Source organism: Equus caballus, chromosome 14 (assembly GCF_041296265.1).
Source record: "Equus caballus isolate H_3958 breed thoroughbred chromosome 14, TB-T2T, whole genome shotgun sequence".
Taxonomy (NCBI): domain Eukaryota; kingdom Metazoa; phylum Chordata; class Mammalia; order Perissodactyla; family Equidae; genus Equus; species Equus caballus.
The window spans coordinates 24,186,269-24,198,958 of NC_091697.1; the positions used below are offsets into that span (position 1 = coordinate 24,186,269).

Genomic DNA, 12,690 nt, shown 5'->3' on the forward strand with positions numbered 1-12,690 from the left:
TCCACTCTAAATTTATCAGCTATTTACAATCCCATTTGTGGTGAAGAAATGGAGGTTCAGAAAGGTGGTGCCACTGGCCCAAGGTCACACAGCCAGGAAGCGGCGATCCTGGGACCTCAGCTTGGTCTGACAGGTCCCAGTGCTGCCTCGACTGCGATCTGGGGGGGGCTGACTAGGCAGCACCGGCCTGGACAGCCTGGAGAGAGAAAGAAATCTTCTCTCACACTCAGAAGCTTGCATTATATCAGTGGGATGGGTAGTAGTCAAATAATCACACCGAGAGATGCAAAGCAGAACCAAGGCAAGTGCTAGAGAAGAGAAAGGGGCCCACGGCGCTACCAGAAAGCTCCCATCACGGCCAAGTTTCTCACAGCGTCGCGCTATTTACTTTTGGGACCTGATAATCCTCTGTGGCGGGGGCTTGTCCTGTGCACTGAAGGACGTTCAGGAGCATCTGGGCCTCCACCCATTAGATGCCAATCGTACCCTCTCCTCCCTGTTGTGACAACCAGAATGACTCCAAACATTGTCAAAACTGCCCCCGAAGAAGAAGTGCTGTAGGAGTGAGATGAAAATGAATGCCACTTGCACGTCTGTCCTTCCTAACCTCCCGCCACATAATAATATAATGACCGCAACAAACGCACAGGATGTACACAGCATCTTCCCTGTGCCAGGCATGATTTGAAGTGTTCATGCCTCCCACCTCACAGCATCCCCATGCCAACCCCAGGAGATAGGGACTTTTCTTATACCTATTTTATAGCCAAGGAAACTGAGGCAGAGACACTGATCGCTTGTCCAATGCCACAGTAATCAGTGGCTGAACTGGGGTTCAAAACTGTGGAGTCTGCATGCATGCATTCATTCATTCACTCATTTATTTATTTATTTGTTTGGTGAGGAAGACTGGCCCTGAGCTAACATCTGGGCCAGTCTTCCTCTATTTTGTATGTGGGATGACTCCACAGCATGGCTGACGCGTGAAGTAGCTCCATGCCTGGGATCTGAACCCACAAAGCCTGGGCTGCCAAAGCAGAGCACACAGAACTTTAAACAGTTGGCCATGGGGCTGGCCCCTGCACTTGTTTTTTGGTGAGGAAGATTGGCCCTGAGCTAACATCTGGTTGCCAATGTTCCTCTTTTTGCTTGAGGAAGATGGTCCCTGAGCTAACATCTGTGCCAGTCTTCCTCTATTTTGTATGTGGGACGCCAGCACAGCATGGCTTGATGAGCAATGTATAGGTCCATGCCCAGGATGTGAACCGGCAAACCCCAGGCTGCCGAAGTGGAGTGCACAAACTCAATTACCATGCCACCGGGCCAGCCCCATGGAGTCTGCCCTCTTAACATGACACTCTGTGGCTTCTCAGGCATGAAGTGCCCCACCAAACCAAAGCACTAACTGCTTTGAAGCTGTCAGAACTCCACTCATGACATATCACAATCATGCTGTTTTACTCAAAAATTCCTGGCCTACCTATGAGTTGCTTTCTGGTGCCATAAAAGCAGCACAGTATGGGTGACAGAAGATGACAGAAGTTCACAGAAGACCTGCAAGGAAACTTTAAACGTAGTTTCCCCTTGAGAACATACTTTATGCCGTTCATAAGAACCAATACCACCCATTGCCCTGTATGCCTAGAAGGGAGGCACCTCTTCACTCATGTACCCAGGGGGATCAGAGTGGGAAATAATTTGCCCAAGGTCACAGGGCATGTGTGTGGCAGAGCCAAGTATGTCCACCTCCAGAGCTCTCACTCTTTCCCCCATGCCACATTTAAGGAGCTCTTAAATGACCACAGGACTGAGGAGAAGTCAAGTTGGGCAGCCCCAGAGGGCCTCTGAGGCCGCCCTGAAGGCACCAGCGGGTGGCTGGCCAGTCACTGACAATTGACCACTGGAGGGCTCTGGGAGACAGCAGTGCCTTAATGGATCCTCTGGTGCCGTGTGCAGGAGGCCAGGAGACACAGCGGAGGCAAGAGGGAAGTGTGAATTGAACAGGCGTTTATTTTTAAAATGATATTTCCACGAGATGAGCTAAGCGGAGGCCTGTGGGGCCCGAGGCAGACAGAGCAGGTCTGTACGGATGGGCTGTAAGTGGAGCAGCTGGCATTCCAGTAATAACAGCCCAAGAAACCAGAGCAGCCCCCCAGGGGATGGAGAGGCTGGGGGCGCTGGGGGGATTATTATGAAGCGTCTTCCCCGGGCGAGGCCTCTCCCTCCGGCTTCGGAGCATGACGCAGGGGCTTTTCAAGGAAGATGACGGCAGGGGAGTTGATTTATTTCGGTCGAGTGGATCAGATGATGGGAGATTTTATCCCACAAAATGCTTTTAGAGCTTGGATCAGAGCATAGGAAAATGTGACTTAAGTGCAATGAAGCAAATAATAAAAAAATAAAAAATAACCACACACACACACACACATACACACACATCTATATTCATCTGCACACTCCGGAACCCGCGTGTGCCTATGATTCACATACACCTGGCACCGGGTCTGAAGCCTCCTTTCACTGGGCTGGCCTGGAGCAGGAGACAACACGAGCATTGAGGTACAAGAAGCACACGGCTGTGGGGAAACTGAGGCCTGGGAGCATGGAAGGTGCTGAGCAGCTGACCCGTCCCAGAGTGAGTCCCTGTCAGCCTAGATCTCAGAAGGGCCTGCAGGGAGCTCCCGGTGCCTCTGCTGATAGGACCCAGCTCAGCGGCCTGTCCTCATTATCCTCCATCTATCAAAGGTGCTGGTCACGGGCCAACTGAGGAGGTGGGGGTTCTGGCACGTGGTGGGGGCCCTCAGAGGCTGACAGAGATCTGGTGTGTGCCTGATGCTGCCGCAGCCCCTCCTGTCGTGATTTTGCCTTTTGCCTGCTCGGGCCTCCCTGACAGGCTCAGGTCCACAGGTGGTGATGGGGAGCTGAGGTGCAGGTGGGGGTCACGAGGAGGGGGTCCCGGGGTGCTCTCAGGCTGCGGCCCCCCTGGATCCTGACATAGGGAAGGCCACAGAAACCACCCCCTCCCTGGGAGGTTACCACAGCCCGCCTCGTCCAAGGAGGTGGTCAGTCAGGGTTGCCCCGCGTCCTGAGAAGGCCACAGCTCCTGTGTCTGGAACACAGGGAAATGAAACGCAGCTATGACGCCTCACGACAGCATGTGCGTGTGGACTCGGGCCCCGCATTGGCGGTGGCCGGACAACAGGCCTCACCACGTCCGTGATTCTTTGCCTGATGTGGGGAAAAAAATGACCGACCACAGATGTTAAGTGATCTCAAGAGCAGGCTGAAGGAGGGGCTGAGGGAAGGGAGGACGGTGACTTGGCACCTCCGTGACCCGTGGGGATGGGGCCCAAAGTGAACACAAGTGACTAAAACTGAAAATAAAGCAAATCACGCCCACGACACTTAGTTCCCATGGCCTGTTGCTCTGCATGCAGAAGAGCTCGGAGAACCGGGCCTCCATGGGTGCACGGCCCGGAGGACATGGACCTCCTTGCTGTACACAGTGAGGGTGGACTTCAGGCAGAGTGGGGGTGAGGGGAGCACTGGGGTCTTCCCTGGGGCCTTCCCTGCTCTGGCAGCAGAAAGAGCTCGGCCTTTGGAAGCTGAGTGGTGGCTGTCACTGATTAACTCCAGCCACAGGAGAGCCTTTCTGGGCCTCAGTGTTCTCACCTACAAAATGGGAAAACCACCCCTACTTTGTCCCACCGTGGGAAATCCTTCCGAGCGCCTGGCGCTTAGCAGGTGCTCAGTCAATGATCCCCGATCCCATCTTTCAGTTGACTGGGGGGCTCCAACCTTATCGCTAAGATTCCCTAAACCTCCCAGAGACCCAGTCCAAGAACAATGGGCAAAGTATCACTTATTCCCCAGAGCAGGCCTGTGGGTCCTGATTTCCATTTTCCACCTGACTCTTTAGGCAGAGGACCAGTCAGTTCACGGACAGACAGGACAGCAAGGGCATCCCAGGCACCACCGGCAGAGTCTCTGCAGTTGCCCAGGCCCCACGCACCCCAAGGGCCTGCTCTACGGATGGGGTGGCTTCCTCGGGTAAGTGCCAAGAACAGTTTGTAATAAAGAACATCCCTTGGGGGCAAAGCTCCTAGGCCGGAGGTTGTTTCTGTGCTTTGGCCAGTCAGGGAGCTCCTCGTGTCTCCACATCTGCGACCTCCGCCCTGCTGCTTCGACTCTCGCTTTCCCAAACACCCAGGGGAGAGAAGACGGCAGAAGGACCTGATACACAGCAGGCTCTCTGTACATGCTCATCGAGTAAACGAATGAGCGGCTAGGTGAGAGGGAGCGAAGGAGTGGGTGAGTGGGTGCGAGAGGAATGAACGAATGAATGAATGACTCGCTCAGGAGAGGAGCAGCAGACTCCATGCCCAAGGCTTGGGGCAAACGTGGCTCCCTCTGGGGTGTCAGCCAGGAGCGGGGCTGCGGAGGAGACTCAGGATGGTATAGCGAGCCTTACGTCACCCCAGCTGCCGATGCCTCAGTTTCCCTACTTTTAAAAATGGGAAGGCTAGTCTTCACCCCTCAGGACTGCTGTGAGACTGAACAGGGTGTCCCTGTCACACATGCACCCAGGCACCCACATGCCTGCTCCCTTGGTCCCTCACCGCTGCCATGCCCTTGCACCTCCTGACCAGGCCCCACGCGGGGGGACAAGCTGTGGGTGTGGCAGGGGGGCCACTGAGCCAGCACAGGCAATGCTCCTCTGGTCAGCAGCCCCAGCTCCAGCAATGAAAACAAGGACAATCCGATATCCAGGACCCACTGGGTCTGAGAGAAGCACACTACTTTGCTTTCATCAGAAGTCATCAATAATGCCCCTTTGTTCTTTAGCGTAGACTTCCTCCTGTGGCTCTGCCAGCTTCCTGGCCTCCTACCACGGAGAGAATGAAGTCAGCGTGGCTACCTTGAAAAGAAGCGGGGGGTGTGTATTTCCCTTACATTTTAATTACGGCTCTTAATTTCTTATAATATGGAAAGGACGTGTTCCAACCACACTGGCTGGAGAGCTGAATCCCTCTGTTGTCCCCCAGCACCAGCGTTTTCCCAGTCCTGTGCCCCTCCCGTCCATTTACTTTTCCGTGGTGTGCAATGAAGCAGCGACACACACACATCACACAGGGCGGGGGGAGTAAACATTCCTGGGGTTGGATCCCAGCTCTGCGACCCTGGCCGCAAAAGCCAGTTGACCTCTCTGAGCCTCAGCTTCTCTCATCTGTAAAATGGGGCTCACTCTGAGGACCGAGATGACCCCTCTCTAGCCGCCTGCTGTCCCCCAAGTGCTTGGAAACTGTTCATTCACTTTCCTCGTCCAGTCAGCATCGCTTGAAAAGCTTGTGGAAAGGGCGCCGCAGGAGGAAATAAATAATGAATCGGGGGCCCCATCAGATGCCAGCGGCGGCAGACTGGCTGGAGCCTGGGATGAGAGCACCGAGGCTGCGGCTACGCAGAGGTGGGGGCTGTCATGGAAGTGAGCTGATGACTGGGCCCTGGAAGGGTTAGGGTGGGGGAGAGGGTGTGGTGGTCTCCACCCAGTGGTGTCTCGTCTGGCAGACCCCCCATTCCCACCCTCCAGTGCAGGGGCCAGGGAGGGGAGAGAGCAGAGTCCTCGCCCTGCCATTTTCACACTGGCTGCAGCTGAAAAACAGCCACCTCCCCATCGGAAAAAACCCCCCTCAGTGGCGCAGCTACTGTGTGCCAGCCTGAGATGGCACTGTCTTCTGCCTTCTCATGTAAGCCCTGCAAGCACTACGGGAACCGGTGTGACCTCCATTTCACAGAGGGCAAAACAGAGGCTCAGAGAGGCACTGACTTGTCCAAGGTCCCTCGGTTGTCACGTAGGGGAGGGTGACGAGAATCCAGGGCTGGGAGGCTGTGAAGGGCCCGCTTCTTCTGTTAGACTGCCTGCTTGCCCCAACCTGCAGGCCCCCTCAGTCTCTGTCTTCGCCCATGGAGGGCTTCTTTATATTCTGTTTTCTCAATTCCGATAAGTTTTCCCTATCAAATGTCCTGCAGTAGGGCCCCCTCAGCAGAGTTTATGGAGAAGCTGTGTGGCTGTACGAGTAAGTGCAGTTTGTAAAACAGAATCCATCCCATTCTAACGTTCCTCATACACATCTCAGAATGTGCCTCAGAAAAGCAAGCAGCAGGAGCCTCTGTTCCAACACAGCTATGTGTTCAGACCAGCTGGAGCAAACCATCCCTAGTACAGAGCCTTCTGGAAGATCCAGCTCTGCTCAAACGTCCGGAAGGATCTGAACCAAAGGTTTTTGCACATTTCCAAACCCGAATAACCGAGCCGCTAATTTGCATTCTGCTCTGTTCCTCAGATGATAGAAATTGTCTTAGGGCTGGACCAAGGGGTACGCCCCTCCATCTGTTTGCTCACTGCCTGACATCTATTCATCACCCGCCTGTGCTTCCCAGGCCCGGAGACCAGGGCTCACTAAGAGTCAGGCCTGCGTCCTGCAGCTCACGGTCCTGGGGAGAGAGACACAGGAGGAAAGTCTGAGCAGGAAGAACCGAGGCTCTGGAAAGGCCGCCGTGCCATCCAGCTACAAAGCTGCCCTTTTCCCACCTCACACAACGTCAGTGGGGAAACCCTTCTCAGGTTGTGTCCTCTCCATCCCTTTTACTGTCCCCCTGCCCCAGGCACCTGCTGCCTTCCATGGCAGATTTGTGCAGGTCTCCAAACAGATGAGTGAAAGGCATTCAGACACCGGCAGGAACACTAGAGAACCACCAGCCAAAAGCCTGAGACGGACAGCTTGCTTTTTCTATGGTTTGCATGTGCTTGACTGATTTCATCACACATGTTCACAATATCACCTTGTTTCCTGCTATGATATTTCTTCCTGAGTCCCAGGACGCAAGTCACTGTATCAAATGACCCAGGTGTCTGACCAAGGGTTCTGTGGCTGGAACATCCTTGAGAGCCTTGGTTTTGGAAGATGGAGGCTCCTGAACTGGGTGAGGGGGTGGGGGATGTGGCAGAGGTGGGCTTTGAGGTCAAGTCCCAGCCTTGCCATATACTGGCTGTGTGATCTTGGATGACTTCCTTTACCTCTCTGGGCCTCAGCTAATTCATATATAAAACAGGAATGATAGCACCTACCTTGGAGGGTTCCTGGGAGGGTTAAAGGAGACAATTATAAAATTGCCCAGCACATAGTGGATGCTTAATAAGCACAGCTCTATGATCGCTTCCTCAAGCAGCTGTCGCTTGTATGTTTCTGAGCACCTGCATCCAGGCTGGGCCCCGCGCTGGATGCTGGCGACACAGAGGTGATCTGACCTGGAGCTCATCATACTGAGGCCTGGCAGCAATGAAGCATGACCCAAAGTTTGGGGGATTATTTTACCGGCAAGGAGCACCTTGAAGGCAGGGACTGTGTCCACTTCAGCGATCCCTGCTGCCCAAGGGGAGCACGTCATTACCAGCTGGTACTTTTTGTTGGGCAAAAACTGTCATGGCCATACTGGCCCAGTTTGGCACTTTGTGACTTTTGGCTGCTCCCCCAGTAGAATATAACACACAAGGAAGGACATGCGACAAATGTGAAGCCATCCAATCTGTCAACACCACCCACTTGAAGGCAATCTCAAAACAGGGGCTTCAGCAAGTGGCAGGGGACAAATGTGCGTGTGGGAGGAGGTGCTTCGAAGGGGTCACTTGCGTGTTGTTAAACACCATCTGTTTATTCCCTTAGTGGTGGAATTTTCCGGAACAGCACAAAGCAGAGGTCTGAGCAAGGTGCCCTGGGGGCCAAAGAGGGGAGCCCCGGGCAGCCTGGGGGAGACTTTCTGGAGGAAGAATGTTCCTCCGCTCAGGCTCAGGATGGACAGGTCCTTTCTAGCCCATAAGACCTCGGAAGGGCAACCCTGAATAGGCCAGGTACTTGATATTCAGAAATGCATCGGGGAGGCCCCACCTGCCTCTCCCTTCCACACCCCCCGGCTGCTCCGACACCTCATTCCAGCCCACCCACAGCTGCCTCTGCAGCCCTGCAGCCGCCACATGACGACATCCTGGCCTAAGCCCCCTCTTCAGCAGCCCCTCTGAGGAGCTATTTGCAGAGGCCCCCATTTGGGGTTCAGGGGCTTTGCACGCAAGTGTTTGATTTTAAAAAGAGAGAAAGAGAAGTCACAGCAGGTGCCTCCACTTCCACCCTGGCCCCACCCCAATGCGCAAGGGCTCCTGGGGTCTCTGTGCTGCATGTCTGCGTGCGAGCACCATCCCCACATCTGCTGCCCAGTGACAAGGGCCTTTGAAGCTCCACAATGACGCCATCTGCCAGGGACAGCCGGCTGGCTCCCTCAGGGCTGACCCCACGGTTGCTGCGGCAACCAGGATGGCAGCGTGAGGCCTTCAGAAAAGCCAGCAGGCTGAGGCTGTCAGGAGGCCCCCTGCAGCTGGCCACGCTCAGGCGGAGCTGGACAGGGCAGAGGGAGGAGCAAGTGTTCAGCCTCTGGGTGACGGAGGACAGGCTCTGCCCCGTGACTCCTGAGGACCTCCAGCTCTCAGAAGTCCATCCCCGTGGAAAGAGGCCGTGTGGCCTCCACAAGACATGCTATGCAGGCACCTGTGCTCTTCCCTCTGCTCAGAGCCTCTCTCCTTTACTCACCAGTCTAGGAAATGTCTACTCGCCCTTCAAGACCCATCTCAGGGTTTCCTTCTCGGAACTTTCCAGAGGGGACTCTTGGCCGCCGCTGTGCCTGGGGCACTGCTCCAGTGGAGCCCCCGCGGGATGGGACTGCAGTTCTGTGTGCTTGCCCGTCTCCCCCACCAGCGGGGAGCAGCTTGAGGGCAGGGATTCTGTCTAACTGAGCCATCCCTGCTGCCCAGCAAGGGCTCCGCACGCGGTAGATTCTAGCAAACATTTAGTAAATAAATGAAGACTCTCCATTTCTCAGCCACCTGCCAAGGGGTCTCAACATCAGAGCCTCCACTGTCTGGCATGCAGGAGCAACAAGAAGGGGGACATGAAGAGCCTTCTCAACCCTACAGTGAGGTGTGGGCATAGGGGTGTCTCTGCCACTGTCAGTGCCACAGACCCAGGGCCTCTGAGGAGCAGACCACACCTACACCTGCACAGAGGCCCCTACTCATGTCTCAGATTCTGTCTTATTTTGGGTCTGCAGGGGGAGTACAGGGGTAAGAATCAGTACCAAGACCCATCTGCGGTGCGACGCTGTGGGGCCTCGGGGAAAATCACTTGCTCACAAATTCCGACTCTTGGGTCAAAGGGTTTGTGCGTCTCCCTCCAAAGCGGCCGGCCCAGTTTACCCACGCACCAGGGGCCAGAGGTGGCCTCCCCTGTGTGTGGCCTCCCAATCTTGAGAGCGGCAGGTCTCTCACTCGGCCAGTCTTTTAGGATTGAACTGGGTCTTGTTCTGAATCTCATACCCCCACTTTCTAGTGAACTCTGGAATCTTTTCACTGCCAGTATGGTCTCTTCTGTGAATAATCGAGTCCCGACCCATTTTTCTTTTCGGTTACTTAAGTTTTTCTTACTGACTTATAGGAATACTTCATATACAAATTCTAAAGATTATTCCTTTCTTGTATGTGGGGCAAATATCTTTCCCCAATCCGTGTCTGGTGTTTTAGCTTTATGTTAGGGGCCCTTTGTCGATTAGAAGTTTCAAATTTTTCTGGGGTCAGAGAACAGCAAAAGGCTGTTCTGAGGCTCATGGAAGCGCCAGACTTGTGACACCCTCTGTACCCACATGGCTTTCTGTAACTGCCAAGAGCTCCTTTTCCTGATCTCCCTCGAGCCCCGCAAGGCCCCGGGCGGTGGAGGAGCTGGGATTACTGTTCCTAGCTCGTGGGTGAGGAGATGGAGGCTTCGCCGCAGACATCTGACCGTTTTACCTCCCAGCTCCCACTCTTGCCTCTTCTACTAACTGCCCCCTGGTTTTCCTGTTGGGGAACTCCACCCCCTGGCAATCTTTGTCCTTGTGATCTGGGTGGGGCTGGCCAACTGGACTGCTGCATTCATTCTCCAGGCCACAAGGATGGCATGGGACCTGAGCTGGGCCAATGACAGCACTATCCTATCCAGGATTGGGGTAGAATTACTGAAAAAGAGGCACTTTCTACTGGTAAATTCTATTTGAAAAGGAAGCCAGTACAGAGGAAAGCAGGATGAAGAAAGACCTATTCTGGACATTTGTGCCTGGATCTAGCCATGCCTGAGGCCTACTTACCCCACAAGCCAGTTTGATGTGGAGTTCTGTCTCATCTGTAACAGAGTCTTAACTAATACAAATGTATTCAGAGATGGAAATGAAAGATTCAGGACTAGACTCTTGATCTTGAATCATTAAAAGTATGAAGTGGCATTGTATGGCAGCATGAGGGCCTTTAGGCCTCAGTTTCCCAATCTGTGAGGGAGGGACAATCACGCTATCTCTTCCCCCTCAGCTGACTCTGGGTTACCAAACATCTCCAGGCCTCTTGGCTGAGGCAGGGCACTGTGATGCTGGTGTTCTGACCTCAAGGACATTTTGAATGGAGGCCAGGAAACAGCACACTTGATAGAAAAATCAGCATCAAAAAAAAACTGCCCTCAGCTTGAACCTGCCCCCCAGAACACTGGACTTGATGGAGACAATGGCAAAAAAGAAAGAAAAGAGAATAGGCAGGAAGGAAAGAAAGGAAAAAACCTGACAATATCAGCAGCTATAGTTGGAAATCGGATGTGGGAAAAAAAAAGAGTTAAATCTTCCCTGTAAAATTTACACAGAAAAGGATAAACCCTGCTAAGAATAACTTCCATAAAAATAAAACACTGGAGAAAATCATGAACATCTAATTGAGCCATGCAGAGATCTGCTAAGGAATTCCATTGACTTAGTGGCATTCCCGCTGGAGAGTATTTTCTTGATGAAGTGCCATCGGCACTGATGTGCTTCTGATGACAGTTCTAAGCACCCTAGGAGTCCAAGGCCCCTGTGTGCACCCTGAACTCCTAGCCCTGAGGGCTGCACCCTGTTTCTTCCAGCACCGGCAGGGGCCAAGGCAGGAGCCCACAGCAGGCCCCACCCACTCACCGTGGTGATGAACCTGTACAGAGGCTGCCGTCTCTCCGTGTACTTGACCGTGATGGGGCTGAGGTCATAGCGGAACCAGATGGCGGGGATGATGCGGCCCGTGTGGCTGTAGGCGACGTACTCCTGGGGCGAAGAAAGCGAGAAGGGTGGAGGGGATGTGAGAATCAGACACCAAACCGTGTATCCCAGGAGGCGGGGCCCGGACTGCAGAGGGCCCCCCCACAACCCACAAGAATGGGCTTTCCTCCCTCTCTCCCCTGGAGCCAGACTCCAGGGGCTCCTCCTCACACCCCTTCCCCTGGAGGCTCCCCTGTCAGCATCTGGATAGCAACATTGCTGGGGCCATTTTTGAACTTTTTGGCTGCTTGGAAATTGACAGTATGACCTGGAAGCAGAATCAAAATATGAATCTGAGAACAGAGATGTAAAAGGACAAGTGTGATTTGGGCTCAGTCTGAGTAAAGGCCTATTTCCCCCTTCAACGCTGGGGCCACGCAAAAGCCATTCATTTATTCATCAATAGTGTACTGAGCCCCTTTCCCGTGTGCTCTACCTGAGCTGGCTGCTGGGGACCCTGAGGGAGTAAGTCCCACCCCACCCCCAGAGAGGGTCACAGGGAAGGAGGCAGATGTAAAAACACCTGCAATACCACAGCGCTGTGTGCTGTGAGGGAGGGACACGGAGTGCTGCGGGGCCAGAACGAATGGCCAGCTCTCCCCGGGGGCCTCTGGAAGGCTTAGCGAGGAGGGGACACTCTAAGCCACACATGACGTCCTGAGGGGGGTGCGTGTGTGTGTGTGAGAGTGAGACAGAGAGGGAGAGAGAGAGAGATAGAGAGAGAGAGAAAGGGAGAGAGAGACAGGAGTTTACAGGCCATGCAGGGAGTGAGGTTCTTCGAAGAAGGAACGCACAGAACTGGAAAGCCAGAGGGCTCAGCCCTGCCACAAGCCTTCCTGAGGAGGCACCAGCGGGACTTAAAGGATGCTAAGGGGCTGAATTAACAACATGTCCTCCCTGGTCTGGGCACTTTGGGATGCTGAAAACCTCTGGGCTACTCTCATTCATCTACAACTAGAAACCTAACTAAACCAAAGGGGCACGCCCAACCCCAAGTGGTAGGGCCCGAGCTCTGAGGCTCCCCCCAGGGATCACTGACACCTGCCGTCTCTGTGGTTGCCACCGGCCCTGACGGGCACAGTCCCGCTTGCTCATAGGGCAGGCTGGGGCCAAGGCCACGGAGAGCTGAGCAAGCCGTTCCAGTCGCTGGGCCCTTGCCAAGGCCTCGGGGGAAAGAGCCTTGGGCAAAATAAGATCAGCTTTCTCCAGGGAGAGCGGATGGGGCAGGGTGACTGTCGGGGTCACAGCCCAGAGCTGAGGGACAGAGGAGCATAATAAGAAATAGCAGCAGCAGGCATCATTCACCCAAAGCCTTCTTTGTGGGCTGAGCAGTTTCAAAAACATCGCCTCATTTGATGGCAATCTCATGAGGTGGGCATCATCCCCATTTTACAAATGAGTAAACTGAAGCATGGAGCACTTATGTGATTCGTCCCAGGTCACATAGCTAGCGAGTGACAGAGTGGGATTGACCCAGCAGTCTGCTCCACAGCCCACGCTCTTTGC

The 12,690-nt window shown here is 54.2% G+C and overlaps 1 protein-coding gene across 1 annotated transcript in view; it reads right to left on the reverse strand.

Annotated features, from left to right (window-relative positions):
* ERGIC1 (endoplasmic reticulum-golgi intermediate compartment 1) overlaps nt 1–12,690 on the reverse strand; it is a 102,481-nt gene that overhangs the window by 2,245 nt on the left and 87,546 nt on the right. The window contains exon 9 of the mRNA XM_023617230.2: nt 11,068–11,190. Within this exon, the coding sequence (XP_023472998.2) occupies nt 11,068–11,190 (123 nt within the window). The remainder of the gene's footprint in view (nt 1–11,067; nt 11,191–12,690) is intronic.